The sequence below is a fragment of the Podarcis raffonei genome, chromosome 5 (assembly GCF_027172205.1).
Source record: "Podarcis raffonei isolate rPodRaf1 chromosome 5, rPodRaf1.pri, whole genome shotgun sequence".
NCBI classification, from domain to species: domain Eukaryota; kingdom Metazoa; phylum Chordata; class Lepidosauria; order Squamata; family Lacertidae; genus Podarcis; species Podarcis raffonei.
This window is the reverse complement of record NC_070606.1, coordinates 38840412-38853585: the sequence shown is the minus strand read 5'-3', so window position 1 is coordinate 38853585 and position 13174 is coordinate 38840412. Positions and strand designations below refer to the sequence as shown.

At 41.8% G+C, this 13174-nt stretch overlaps 1 protein-coding gene across 3 annotated transcripts in view; it reads right to left on the bottom strand.

Moving 5' to 3' along the window:
* Positions 1-4385: 4385 nt before the first annotated feature.
* Positions 4386-13174, bottom strand: part of MYOF (myoferlin) — a 76731-nt gene continuing 67942 nt past the window's right edge. For all 3 annotated transcript variants that reach the window (XM_053388730.1, XM_053388731.1, XM_053388732.1), the window contains 9 exons: positions 12661-12800; positions 11665-11753; positions 10851-10946; positions 10119-10260; positions 8610-8709; positions 8275-8468; positions 7518-7627; positions 5820-5967; positions 4386-5055 (listed from right to left, as the gene is read on the bottom strand). In XM_053388730.1, coding sequence (XP_053244705.1) covers positions 5011-5055; positions 5820-5967; positions 7518-7627; positions 8275-8468; positions 8610-8709; positions 10119-10260; positions 10851-10946; positions 11665-11753; positions 12661-12800 — 1064 coding nt within the window. In that variant the 3' untranslated portion in view covers positions 4386-5010. The remainder of the gene's footprint in view (positions 5056-5819; positions 5968-7517; positions 7628-8274; positions 8469-8609; positions 8710-10118; positions 10261-10850; positions 10947-11664; positions 11754-12660; positions 12801-13174) is intronic.

The window sequence follows — 13174 nt, the reverse complement described above, 5'->3', positions numbered from 1 at the left end:
TCCAACAACATCTGGAGAACAAGTTTTACCACCCCTGCAGAGCTTTGTGTACAATGCATTTAGGAAGGGCAGAGGCAGGTGGATGGGTATTAGATTTTTAAAAATTGTGCTGTATACATTGAGCTGGTAAAGAGAGAGGAAATAATCACAGTACGTTGTTTGTCTAGACTTCTATTCAACATAAATGAACTCTTCCCACCAAAGGCTGGTATAGTTGAAAGAGAAGTGGTGGAAGGAAGAACAGAGCACAACAAAAACAGCAGAACAAAAGAATTGAGGATGGGACATGCATGTTTTGTTACATTAGGTCAAAGGTTGCCAGCACCTCCAGTCTGAAGAAGCAGGAAGCAAGTGGTGTACCTGAGAGGTGTCGCTAGTCATAATACCTTGCAATGCAGAAAGTCCCTGTTTTTTTGAAATGAACACCCGTTGTGGTATGTCTCAGTATGGACTGAAGCCATAGTGTTGGGGGAGAAGCTTTCACCCAACCACTTTTCCTAATTTAAGGCCATCAAGCTATTTGCACCACGGAAGAAAACATTGGAATACCAGTTGCCAGGGTGCAGGGAGGGATCAGTTAAATTGGGGGGGGGGGAATTGTACAGAGAAAAAGGATATATCCCTATCAGTTATTTTTAATTGCAGTGTTTGTTTTTTAACTTAAACAAGCAAAGGTGCACAAAATCCCAAACATGGAAGGTCTGCTTTGGCTCCAACAGTAAAGCGCTTTAGCTTGATTTAGTTAACTGTTGGATATGGGGTGGGGTGGTCTATAACAATGGTTCTCTGGGAATTAGTGATTTTGAAGCATTTCAAAATGGTTTCTAAGAAAATGAGGTTGTTTATAAACTAAGAAGTCATATGCTTGCCAGCGCTGCCGGAGAACCTTGAATCCAGATATTGACTGCAGTCCTCCAGGTCTATTTTTTCCTTGGGACTCTCCTTAGACCACATTCCCTCCCCAGGCCGTCAGCCACTCTCCCTATGTTGCATCCCTCCTTAGCCCTGCACTGCACCCTCCTCAAGGCTGAAATGTGCTTCTTGCTTGCCTGAATGGAAGTGGGTGCAGGTATAGAAATCTCTAAATCTGACAAAGTAAGAATCACACCAATTGCTCCCCCACCCATTTTTGCCTCTGACCCCATTTCCACCATGTGGTTCCCGCAAAAGATTCCCAAGAGGGAATGCAGCCCTAGTACTGAAAAAAGATCCCTCTCTCCTGTCCTAAAGGAATTCTATCCTTGGCAACTGCTTACAGGAGTGGGTTCACAAAATTTTATGAAATGCTCTTTCAGTACCCGCAACATCTGTTAAATACGTTAAAATGCCAATCTCAGCAGAGAATAAATTTTATTTTCACTCCACTAGCTTCTTCTTTGCTTACTGTTCTTCCCCTCTCCCTCCTCCCTTTCTTCATCTGCACTGTACATTTAAAGCACATGTATATCATGGGACGTGGGTGGCGCTGTGGGTTAAACCGCAGAGCCTAGGACTTGCCAATCAGAAGGTCGGCGGTTCAAATCCCCATGACAGGGTGAGCTCCTGTTGCTCAGTCCCAGCTCCTGCCCACCTAGCAGTTCGAAAGCACGTCAAAGTGCAAGTAGATAAATAGGTACCGCTCAGGCGGGAAGGTAAATGGCGTTTCCGTGCGCTGCTCTGGTTCTCCAGAAGCGGCTTAGTCATGCTGGCCACATGACCGAAAGCTGTACGCTGGCTCTCTAGGCCAATAAAGCGAGATGAGTGCCACAACCCCAGAGTCGGTCACGACTGGACCTAATGGTCAGGGGTCCCTTTACCTTTATATCATCATAACAGTCATGGCTTCCCCCGAAGAATCATCACAAAGCCACAGTTCTAAGTCCCCTTAACAAACTATTTGGGGGAAGCCATAATCTTTAAATGTATGGTATGGATCTCTCTGCCTTCTCTCCTTCTTCCTTTTCTTCAGTTCCCTGTCAGTGGCCAGCAACTGTCTTCTTCCTCTTTTTCACTTACCAGTTGATATTCCTAGGCCTCAGGTTCCTTCAGTCACCCAGCGTTCCACTGCTTGCCAACTGCAGACATCATGCTAACCATAAAACACAGACTATGGGGTAACTCTAACACCTTAAGTTCCAGCTTTTGGTTATCATAAGTTTATGATGCTATAGCTGTTTTAGCCAAATAGCCTTTCTCCTGCAACACATTTTCATGACTGAGGCAACAGGAAAAGCTTCGTAGGGATAGCTCCCTTAAGGCAGGGTACTCTTACAAAGCACGGTGCTTTTAAAAGTGTTTGAGCAAGTCGTAGGCATTTTTGCTGTAGGCTTTGATGAGCAGTTGTTACATATTGAAAAGATCTGCTCAATGGTTTTAGGGCTGTGAGCGGCTGATGCATTGCCAGTTCAAAAAAAATAACTTCTTGTCACCCTCACACTCCAAGTGTGAAGGATTGCTCAGGTTCCATTTTCATTATTGTTTCCCCCAGAATGGCGTTGACCAAATCTCTCTTTAATAGTATTTTAGCCTTTGGATGAAAAGCAACTCTTCTGTGTTTTCCATCCCCTGTTAAATTTGTGTCACTGACTGAAAGGCCTTAAATCAGGAGTGATCAAACTTGCATTGACACAAGTTGCTGGTTGCTGCCAGAGTATTACAATTTCAATACTGAAGTGACAATCCATGTGGATTGTGATTAGTTCCAGCTCTGAGCTGTCACGTTTAGGTCATGCCTCTCAAGTCGGTTCTTTCCAGTCCCAAATAAAAGGCTATTATATCTTGACAGCACAACCGTTCCACGCTGGCACATAACACTCCGCATTATGGAAATGATTTCCTGAAATTATACCCACCAGCTTACCTCAGAAAAATTTAGCTGATTATCATTTACCCACAAAAAGGTGCAAACCGACTGAAATCTACACATCTTTTTACACAGACGCAAGGTCTGCCCTGTCATGACTCATACCAATGGCAGAGAGAACCTCGTAACATCTATAGCTGCCATATTCTTATTGGTAGTGACAGGGCAAGCTGGCCTCCAACAGGAAATAAAGCCAAATTGCAGAATCCTAAATGTTTGCTCATAACCACACTTCACATATAAACATATGTTAAAACTACAGTTTAGGGTGCCCTACAATAGGGGTGCCTATTGTATTGTAACTAAAGCCTTTTCTTTATTTCGTTAGTGACATCTGAGGATGAATTGGGCAATGTCAAAAGAGGGGGGCTGGTTCACATGTGCACATATACACCATCTTGGTTATACAAGATTTGATTCCTCTCAGCTGCGTGTGTGGACTTGCTCTGTTTTAAAAGATTGTGCTAGATATTGGTGGGCATGAAAGTTCTGTCTGTGATGGCTCATTCACACATGTAAGTTACAGAGAGGGCAGGATGGACTTGCAGGATGTTTAAGGCAGCAATGCTATATACACTTACTGTACTTTTCCGCGCATAAGACTAGGTTTTATCTTAAAAAGTTATGTTAAAATTTGGAGGTTGTCTTATGCACGGATAGTGTATCCCTCCATTTTCTTAATTTGGAGTCCCCCCAAAAGGAGCGTCTTATACACGGGTGTGTGCGTGTGTGTGTGTTATACACAGAAAAATACGGTAACTGGCTAGCGGTTGTGGTTCCTTAGGGAGCAACAAAGCACATTCCCAGGTACAAATATAATGGGAAGCCAAGGTGATTGGATAGTGTACCCTCAACCTCCTGGCTTGCTGTAGCAGTCAATCCTATATCAGGGGTCAGCAAACTTTTTTCGCAAGGGGCCGGTCCACTGTCCCTCAGACCTTGTGAGGGGCTGGACTATTTTTTTTGGGGGGGGGAAATCTCTCCCCACCGACTTTCCCCTTCCTTCTCCACAGCACCAGACGAGCCCCGGTGGCTGCTTACCTGTGCCTTGCGAGTGCCAGGGGCTGGCGGTGGTGGCAGTGGAGGGATGATGAGTGGCACGAAAGGGGTGGCTTTGGAGAGGCGCTGCTTAAAATGGTGTTCAGCCAACCATGGCTCAACAAAGCCCAGCCCCCTTCCTCCTCTAGGCAGGGCGCGGAGAAGCCAGGAGGCGCCGCCACGGTGTGTGTGTGTGGGGGGGGGGGTAAATGGTGCGGCCCGAACAATCAGAATCCCCACACTGATCCACGCAGCGATTCCCGGACTGACCGTGGGCCGGATCCAGAAGGCTATTGGGCCGGATCCAGCCCCCGGGCCTTAGTTTGCCAACCCATGTCCTATATAGTTAATCCTCACTCACCCCATTCATTGATTTCAGTGGGATTATGGGTATCCAACTGCACAGGACTGTAATTATGATACTACCACCGTCTTGACATCCAATTTTTGCTGTTGTGAACACGTAATTGAAATTAGAAGTAACTATAATAATCACAATGATAAATCACGAGTTTATATTGCTTTATTTCATCGTTTTGCTCATAAAGTTGAACCACAGAGAATAGAAGCTTGTTGCTGTAAATATGACCTTTTTAAAAACATGAGGTTCACACAGCTGGTGAACAATTTTTATTGCACTGGTTTTTGGTTTTTTTTATTTCTAAAAATGTAAGTAGTGCCTGCTTTTTCCATAAATCAAGAGGCAGGATTTCAAAGTGCTCATGATAAAAAAAATACTTTAAATAGAGTGCATCTTTAAAAAGGAGAGAGAAAGAGAAAGCTTTCTGGAATAATGTTTTTGGAAAGTAATTTTTAAAACAGATGATAACATAACGAGAAAATGAACTGTTGTAGTCAAAACGCTGAACTGTAGCATAGTATTTTACAGTTGGCACCACCCAATACATCATACATAACAGTTCAATTCTTAGAAATGACCCTCTTCCTGGTTAAAAACACAAGCAGCTTGATTTATGCAGCGATCCTATCCAGGGAGTAAGTCCCACTGAATTCAGGGGGGCTTGTTTTTGAGTAGATATGTATAGGATTATCAGGTGGTTATGTTGGGTCCAAAGGCGGAGGTTTCAAAACCTTACTGGAATGTAACATTTTATAGAAAAGGGTATTCCTTAACCAGATGAAAATGGATTCACAATCTTCATTGACAGGTAGTTCTACAAAAAAAGAGAAGGAAAAGTGATCAAAGTGCATTCTGAATTTAAACACACACTTATTTTAGTTGAAGAGTGAGTAGCTAAAACTCAGTTCAACATACTTTTAATTTAATTTAGGCTCTTTATATCCTGTCCCACACCCACAGATCTCTGGGCAGGTAACAATAAAATTCATAAAACCACATTATCAATTAAAAAAAATCACAACAATACAATCAAAATAGCAATTGAACCCATTTCAAATGGCAGTGAAGCTATTGTCAAAGACCTGGACAGGACAGCCTGGCATCTAAAGATCAGCAGTTTAGGCACCAACTAGATTTCAAGGGGGAGGGAATTCCAAAATTAGGGCGCCACCATTCATATCTGCCCTTGTTTCCCAGGAAAATGTACCATTCTAATGCTGGGATGCTAAGGATCATCCTCCCCAGATGCATCATCTGTAAAATTTGGATTTGGCTGGGAAATGTATTGGCAGAGCTTTGAGAACTGGAGTAACTCGGCTAGTGGCCTCGGTCAACAAAGGAGCTAGCTGCTACATCTGCATTACATCTTGTTCCAAGTTATCTTCAGAGATAAACCCTCCAAAGATATAAAATACCCTTAAGGGAAATGACAGGCAATTTATTTCCTCCCCTTTCCAATGATGGTAATTCATGCACTGCTCCCTGGACAGGAGCATCAGGCTTGTATCCTGAATTTAAACCTATAACAGACGCAATGTCACAAGCAAAAAACACTATTACACATTTTTAAATGCTTACCGGCAGTGAGTACAGTAGAATTGCTACAAACAAGAGCACAATCAGGAGGAGGAGGATGCCAATGAAAACCCACTTAAATCTGCGCCACACAATGAACTTCATTGTCTTGCATGGATTTGTGAACCAAAGGAAAGATGTATCTGGTCGGCTATATTTTGGAACAACAACAAAAAAAAGTTGGTTACCTTAGCAAGGAACTAGGATACCAAGTAACTAGCATATTTATTGCTAATGAGCTGTGTTCTCGATTTTGTGTAAGACAACGATTGCCAACCTGGTAGCCTCTGAACAACTTGGACTACAGTTCCCATCAACCCCTGCCAGCAATAGTCAGGGATCATGGGAATTGTAGTCCAGCAATATCTGGAGGGTATCACCTTGGCTACCCCATTATAGTTGATCATGCTTAGAGCATCTCATACAAAGACAAAAGGCAGATGTTTTAAAATAAGACCAGTTTGAGCCAATTTGCTGTAAATTCACATTTCTACTGCCTTTATCTTCTTGTATGCAGGGTAGGAGTCTTCAGGTGAGAGTCTTCAATCTATTCACTTCTATGGAGCTGAGCCTGCTATTCCAAATATTGAGTTGGGGAAAGGAAACTGGGTTTCTCCCATTCAGCATTTTTCTAGCTGCATGGTGCCTTTGGAATTTTGCCAGCCCTGTAGTTGGGCCAACCTTGCTTATAAATCTTACATGGTAGTTTTCTGTCCCTCATCCTTTTCATTTTCTTGCAGTGTTTGCCTGGCCTTTACCTCTCTTGATGCCACTACCAGCTGTGCTCTGATGTCACACAGTTGTAATGGTTCCTCCATGACTTCCATTGCCTACTCTGCTCTGAGAAGGTTCAAACAATTCAAGAACTAGGGAGCCGAATCCCAATATGAAATCTGAATGCCAAGTTTCATTGACAATTTTTATTAATGAAATCACATTACTATTACCTACATGTTGCATTGGGCTTTTACATGACTCCTTACTGGCAAATCAGTCAAGTGGGGTTTAAATGAAAACAGACACATGATATTTGCTGCTTAGGTATAAAAGTTAAATTATCTGGAAACTTAGTAAAGCCTAGCATATAATGTCTCATATTTATAAAACTAAAGACCAGATAGTTCAGAATTTTGATTATGTGCTGCAGAGAGGGCCTATATATCATGGATAGATTCTATAAAGCATCCAGTATATTGTTGATGCTAAATGTTTTAAAATAGTTGATTTGTTTAATTCATATTACAGTCTGTTATTTCTTGAGAACACTGTTGGATCCTGACTTGGTCATACTTAGAATAAAATCATTTATTTCAATGGGTTTACATTAAGCCTGATTAAGGTCACACCCACACAATACATTTAAAGCACTCTTATATCACTTTTAACAGCCGTGGCTTCCCCCATGAATTGTAGTTTGTTAAGAGTGCTGGAAATTGTAGTTCTGTGAGAGGTCTCCTAACTTTCAACACCATTAACAAACTGTAGCTCCCAGGATTCTTGGGGGAAGCCATGACTTTTAAAGTGGTATAAGCGTGCTTCAGATGTCTAGATTTGGCATAGCATTCATTCATTTCCCATCTCCACAACTTCCATCATCCACAGCCAGCATAGCCAATCAGGGATGCTGGGAATCATAGTCCAACAACATCTGGATACTCAAGGTTAAAGAATATTGAATTCAAATATAGCAAAGTATCTTACTTTGGTTGCTCTAATTTGGGGTTCATATTAGGTTCATCTCTGCCTTTACCAGCTGGCCGTTCATCAATGTCTTTTTCACCAAGAACTTCCAGAGTCATCTCAACTTTACCCTTCAAATAAATGAAAATACCATCAAGGATTTCACAATGAAAGTAAAACAGACCTCCAGTGTCAGGCATTACAGATGAAGAAGAGAAATTACACAGGATGGGCTTGGTTCTTAATGCTTCCCATTAAGTTTTAAGAAACAAAACTGGAAATTTGTGTGTGTAGAATCCTTGGGTTTATATGCCACAAAACACTAATTATAATATATTTTCAAGCCATATAAAATTGGGGGGGGGGCAGCATGCATGGAGATATAGATCACAGCTCTTGAATCAGAAAATATTATGAATGCATTAAAATCAATGGGAGATAAGCTATTCATGTCAATTGGTCCTGGCTGCAATCACTGGATCTTGTTGTGCACATCTGGGGCAGGTTAATGGTAAGTTATTCCAGTCTCTTCCAACCTGGTGCCCTCCATATGTTTTTGACAATAGCTCTCATTAGCCCCAGCTCTGATGATGGACACAACATCTGCAGGTCACCAGTCTGAGGAAGGCTGATATTATGATATTATGATATTTTGCTCATGATATTTAAGGAAGGCGGAGAAGTGCTGGAGGGGAAGGGAGTTATAAGAGATTTAGAGGCAAAATGAAACCCTGGCAACTAATGATGTAATTATTTATGCATATTAACGGGGACGTACAGCCAAAACACGGGAGCCATCTTTTTCTGCATAGCATGGCCACCATCCTCTCATGGATTTCTGTTCAAAGAGTGAAGCAATCTTAGGGGTCTTGAGAGTGTTAGTTGGCTTGTATTCTGGAATCATGTCCAAAGAGCACTTTTCTGGAGACTTTGCTGGCACAATTGCATTGTGCAAATCAAGTTCAACAAAACCTATAGGAAAAGACAGAAGGGTGGGTGGGTGGGAAATCTGGTCACACACTTCGTTTCTCTCCAAATGAAAACTTGACAAAAATCTCCCCCTTTGCAAAACTCCCCACCCAACCAACCCATATTATACTTCAAAGGGCATACCAAGATAGTCATCCAAGGAAAACTTATCATTGTCCCATATTTGAATAAGCAGCTTGGGTGGAATTCTGAATTCTGTATTGTCAAGGCTCCAAAAGTGTTCCTAAGGAGAACAAAACCAGTAGAAAGAAATTGTAATTTTCATGCCTGTAGCGGTGCCCCAACCTGCCTCCCACTGCGCCTAATTCCATCTCTCTGTCAGCAGCATTTCCACAAATAGGGAGTTGTGACTACAGGAAATAAGCGTGTGCCTAAAGCTGGGTTGGGCAACCTTTTGGCCCACTGAGGGACCCAATTCCCCAAACCACATCTACCTTTCAATCAGCTAATGTTTGGGCAGGTGATCTCAGATGATGAACAGAGTTAAATTCTGCATTGGCCACACTCACCGTTTCCTACAAGGAAGAGCACTATGCAGCCACAGCAGCACGCTCAACATCAGCTAATGAGCAAAGAGTAAAATCCTGCTCAGTGCTCATTTGCTGCTTAATATGTCCCTCCCCCCACCTCTGCAGGTCAATTTTGATGAGTCAGACACCTGACATCATCATGACTGACAGTGAATGGCTCCACGCACCTGTCAAAGTTGACCAGCAGAGGTGGAATGAGATAGAGATTTGGTCTGCTGGCCAAAAAGGATCACATTCAAAAGCAATTCATTAGAAGGTCCTCTGCTTGCCTAAGCTGGTGAAAACTTTTGATGCTGCACTCACAGCAGACAAGTAATTGGTTTCCTTGCATCTGAACTGTCAAAATAGTTGCTTTTTTATTTTAAAGAACCCTACCTGAAATTTTCACACAATGAAACACTTTTATATTATGCAGATTTGTAGTTCTGGAGGTTTCTGGAGGTTCTGGGGTTTATTTTTTGTATCTTAGAACTCATTATCAGACATAGTGGAAAGAAAACTATCTCAGGGATATGCAAAGCAAGGTTCATAACAAAATATTTGCATTTTAAAATATTCAGGTGGCAAGGAGTGACAAATATTTTCTTGAATGTGTGAATTTGGTAAAGGCCACAATCTGACCTACCTATGGGCTACTCTAGATATGACATTACAGACACCTGTAATAGTTCTTCCAGTATTAAGGCTGTTTTTTTTAATATATGAAAAGCAGATGTGGGAGGCTGAAAGTTTCAGTGGAAGAACAGTAAGTGGGAAGGGCTTCTTAACCCTTTCTACTCTGGTCATTTCCTTCCCAAAATCATGTTCTTACACTCTGCTGCTTTTCCACCTGTGTCTTTTTCTCTATGGATGGAAAAGCATCTGTGCAGGGGAACAGCAAATCTGAGCAGAAAAAAACAAAGGAGGGGAAAGAACTTTTCTTCCATCCCAAAAAGATCTACCAAAACATGTGGCTGTGGAGGCTGCAGTTCGCTGTGTCGTTTTTATTTATTTTTAAAGCTTCGGGGAAAATCTACACACAACTCAGTGTCCTGGTGCAAGGCTTTTGGCTGTGAATGGCCAAGCTTAATTTTTATTATTAGCATAATCAGAGAAGAATCACCTTTTTTGAAACTGTACAGAGCTGCTCAGCTGGAAAATACTCAAAAGGAAAAATAAATCTCCAGTTGAAGTTCCCTTCCCCGTCTAGGGACCTGTAATGCACATCTGTTTTCTGCTTATTTTCTTCATGGCCAGGCATCCATCTGAAAGTCAGAAACAATGACATTTAGCTGTGCACAGTGAATAGGACTGATGGCTTTGCACAATGCAGCAACACTTCACTGCAGCTTCGGTGCGGTAATGTTTACGTTGCAAAACACCAGAACTGAAACAAAGACCCTGGCACTCTACTGTCTGATTTCATCCCAAATAGCTCCACTAATCTCAGTGTAATGTGGCCAGTTCTGCCATATTGCCAGTAATCGGTCCCAATGTCCCCATTAAACTTCCTACACCCAAGATAACAAAGAAGTCATTTGACAGGGCCAGCTCAAGACATTTTGGTGCTTGAGGACAACGTTCCAGCCTTTCATTCATTCCTTCTTCCAGTAATGACATCATAGGCAGCTGCCTTGTACCAAGTCCATCTAGCCCAGCTCTGTCTGCTCTGACAGGAAGTGGCTCTTCATGCTTCCAGACACGGGTTTTCCCCTCCTTGAGCTGCTGGGGATTGAACCTGGAAACTTCTGCAGTCAAAGCTCAATGCAGTGGTACTCTTAATGAGAACCAGACCTTTAAATTGATCTTACAGTTGTGTTCATCATTAACAAGATCTGGGATATGGGTCTCTTACCCTTTCACATAGATATCACTCATTTCTTCCCCTGTGATGCTTTTTTCATCCAGGATGACATCCTTTGTGTTCCACACAATTACCCGCAGCTCATACCTGGAATACAGGATTTGCTCTTAGGTTTATATCCAGCAGATCAGAGGGAGCCAATATGGTTCGTTCCTGATGTTTTGGACTACAGTTCCCATCATCACCACCCAGCATGGCCAGTGGTCAGGAATGGTTAAACTTGTAAAGGGTTCCCATTCATCTTTAAAGTCACAGTTATCATTGTCATGTAATTTGTGTGTCAGTATTTAAAGAAACAACAAAATGAACAGGACTCCTTGGCAGGTTTTGAATAAACATTCACAAACTTTTTATTGATAATATTTAGATAGATAAATTAAGGATCTGTACAGTTTTGTAACATGCAGAAAATAACATATGTTGGTAAACCAGAGAGAGGAGCTGAGGGAAGTCCGGGGGGGGGAGAAGGGGAGGGTGGGTTATGTTTTGGTGAGGGGGGAGGGAAAAAATAGGGGGGATTTAAGGATGATATGCTTTTTGATAATATGTTATGTTGAAATTACTAATAAAAAATATTTTTAAAAAAGGAATGGTTAAACTTGTAGTCCACAACATTTGGAAGGCACTTGGTTGGATATCCCTGTTGTGGAGTATAAAGAACACATTTGTATTCTAGCAGTGGAAAGGACTGGAACAGAATATGAAGTAAATGCAAACGCTGTGCTCATAATCATCACTGCAGTTAAAGAGTCAACATGGAAGTTCCAAAAAAGCATGCCACCTACCGTAATCCTTATTTACTTACTTCTTAGCCTTGCGAGGAGTGATGTTGAAAGGAGGGCCGGGTGGACCCATGCTTTTGGGGAAAACATCCACCCACATCTGAAGCTTCCCCTGTATCAAGTAAGGCAATCGTGTCAGGTCTTTTTTTTTTAAAAAAAAACCCTGTTATATGACATTATCAATATTCCAATTTGATATCATGCCCTGAATCCAAAGAACCATGCAGCTTATTGCATATGCACAGTTAGACCTTGGGCTTGATTCTCCACTCTTACACCTGCCTACCATGTCACATGGCAACACATGGTTGAAACACATGAGACCTTTCAAAAGTAATTTATGACATGGCATTGCTGGGTTTCCTGTTGTTTCAAGGTGAAGATGTCAGAAATTTCACTTGGAACGCCCAAGCCCTTGCCACAGTCAATACAGCGCTTGAAGTGCTGTGAAAAATTACAGGTCTTTACCAAAACATCAAGAACGGAATACTGCAGTGACCCATGAAACAGCTTCTCATACCACTTCATATAATAACAAAACAAAACAAACAAACAAACAAACAAACAAACAAACAAACAAACAAACAATGCTTAACATGCAGGGGGGAAACCAGAAGCTCACCCTGCCCCCAAATGACAAAATATGATAAAGATGAAAAATCCTCATCCAGCTCTAATTGTGTGTGGTATTTTTTTGAGGGGGGGGGGTTGATACAGCTAGAGGTCCCAGTGGATACACAGTGCACTTTTTTTCTTCTAAAAAATGTTTAGGGGTACTGTCATTTTCCTACTCCTATTGAAATACTGCCCCTCAATGAGGCCAAACTTAGATTCATAAAGTGTTTAGGGGTAGGCGTCCCCCTGCGTCCTCCCAGAAAAAAGCACTGTATCTACATCAGGTATGTGATGCCAAGCCAGTCACCAGGGGACTTGGTGGATGTAACTGATGTAGAGATGAGCTCCTTGAAAGAAAAGTGGGATATAAATGCAGTAATAAATAAAATATAAATGTATAGTACTTGTGAGATGTTTGGCTGGAAGGTACTGAACAAAGTTCTTGTCTCTACATGCTCAGGCACCAAGCCCTGAGTTCTGAGAATGTAAAGGGCAAGCCGTTCTTCACCAGGCCCAAGGTGTTCATGCAGTTTTTTGTTGGCCTCTGAAGTAAAGAAAGAAAAATGTAAATCAGTAGGCATTCACAGCCAAATACTGAAATTAGCAAGTATAAATATATACAATCATTCAATAGATTTATTGTGGACCAAGAACAGCCTGCTAGATCTATGAGCATATAGGGTTTTCACTGCTAGCTATGGAAAGGCAAAATTCCACTCAGTCATGCATTGCATCTCTTTCACTTTCCTATAGCGAACAATTGGAAAGCCCCAGTTCCACATGCTGATCTGGTTTTCCACGTCAAAACTACTGGCTACAATTGACAATGAAGTTTCAATTCTATATTCTTATAAATATAAATGCTCAAGGAAAACACAGTGGGGACAGCACAAACACAAATCAGCGAAACTCAATAAC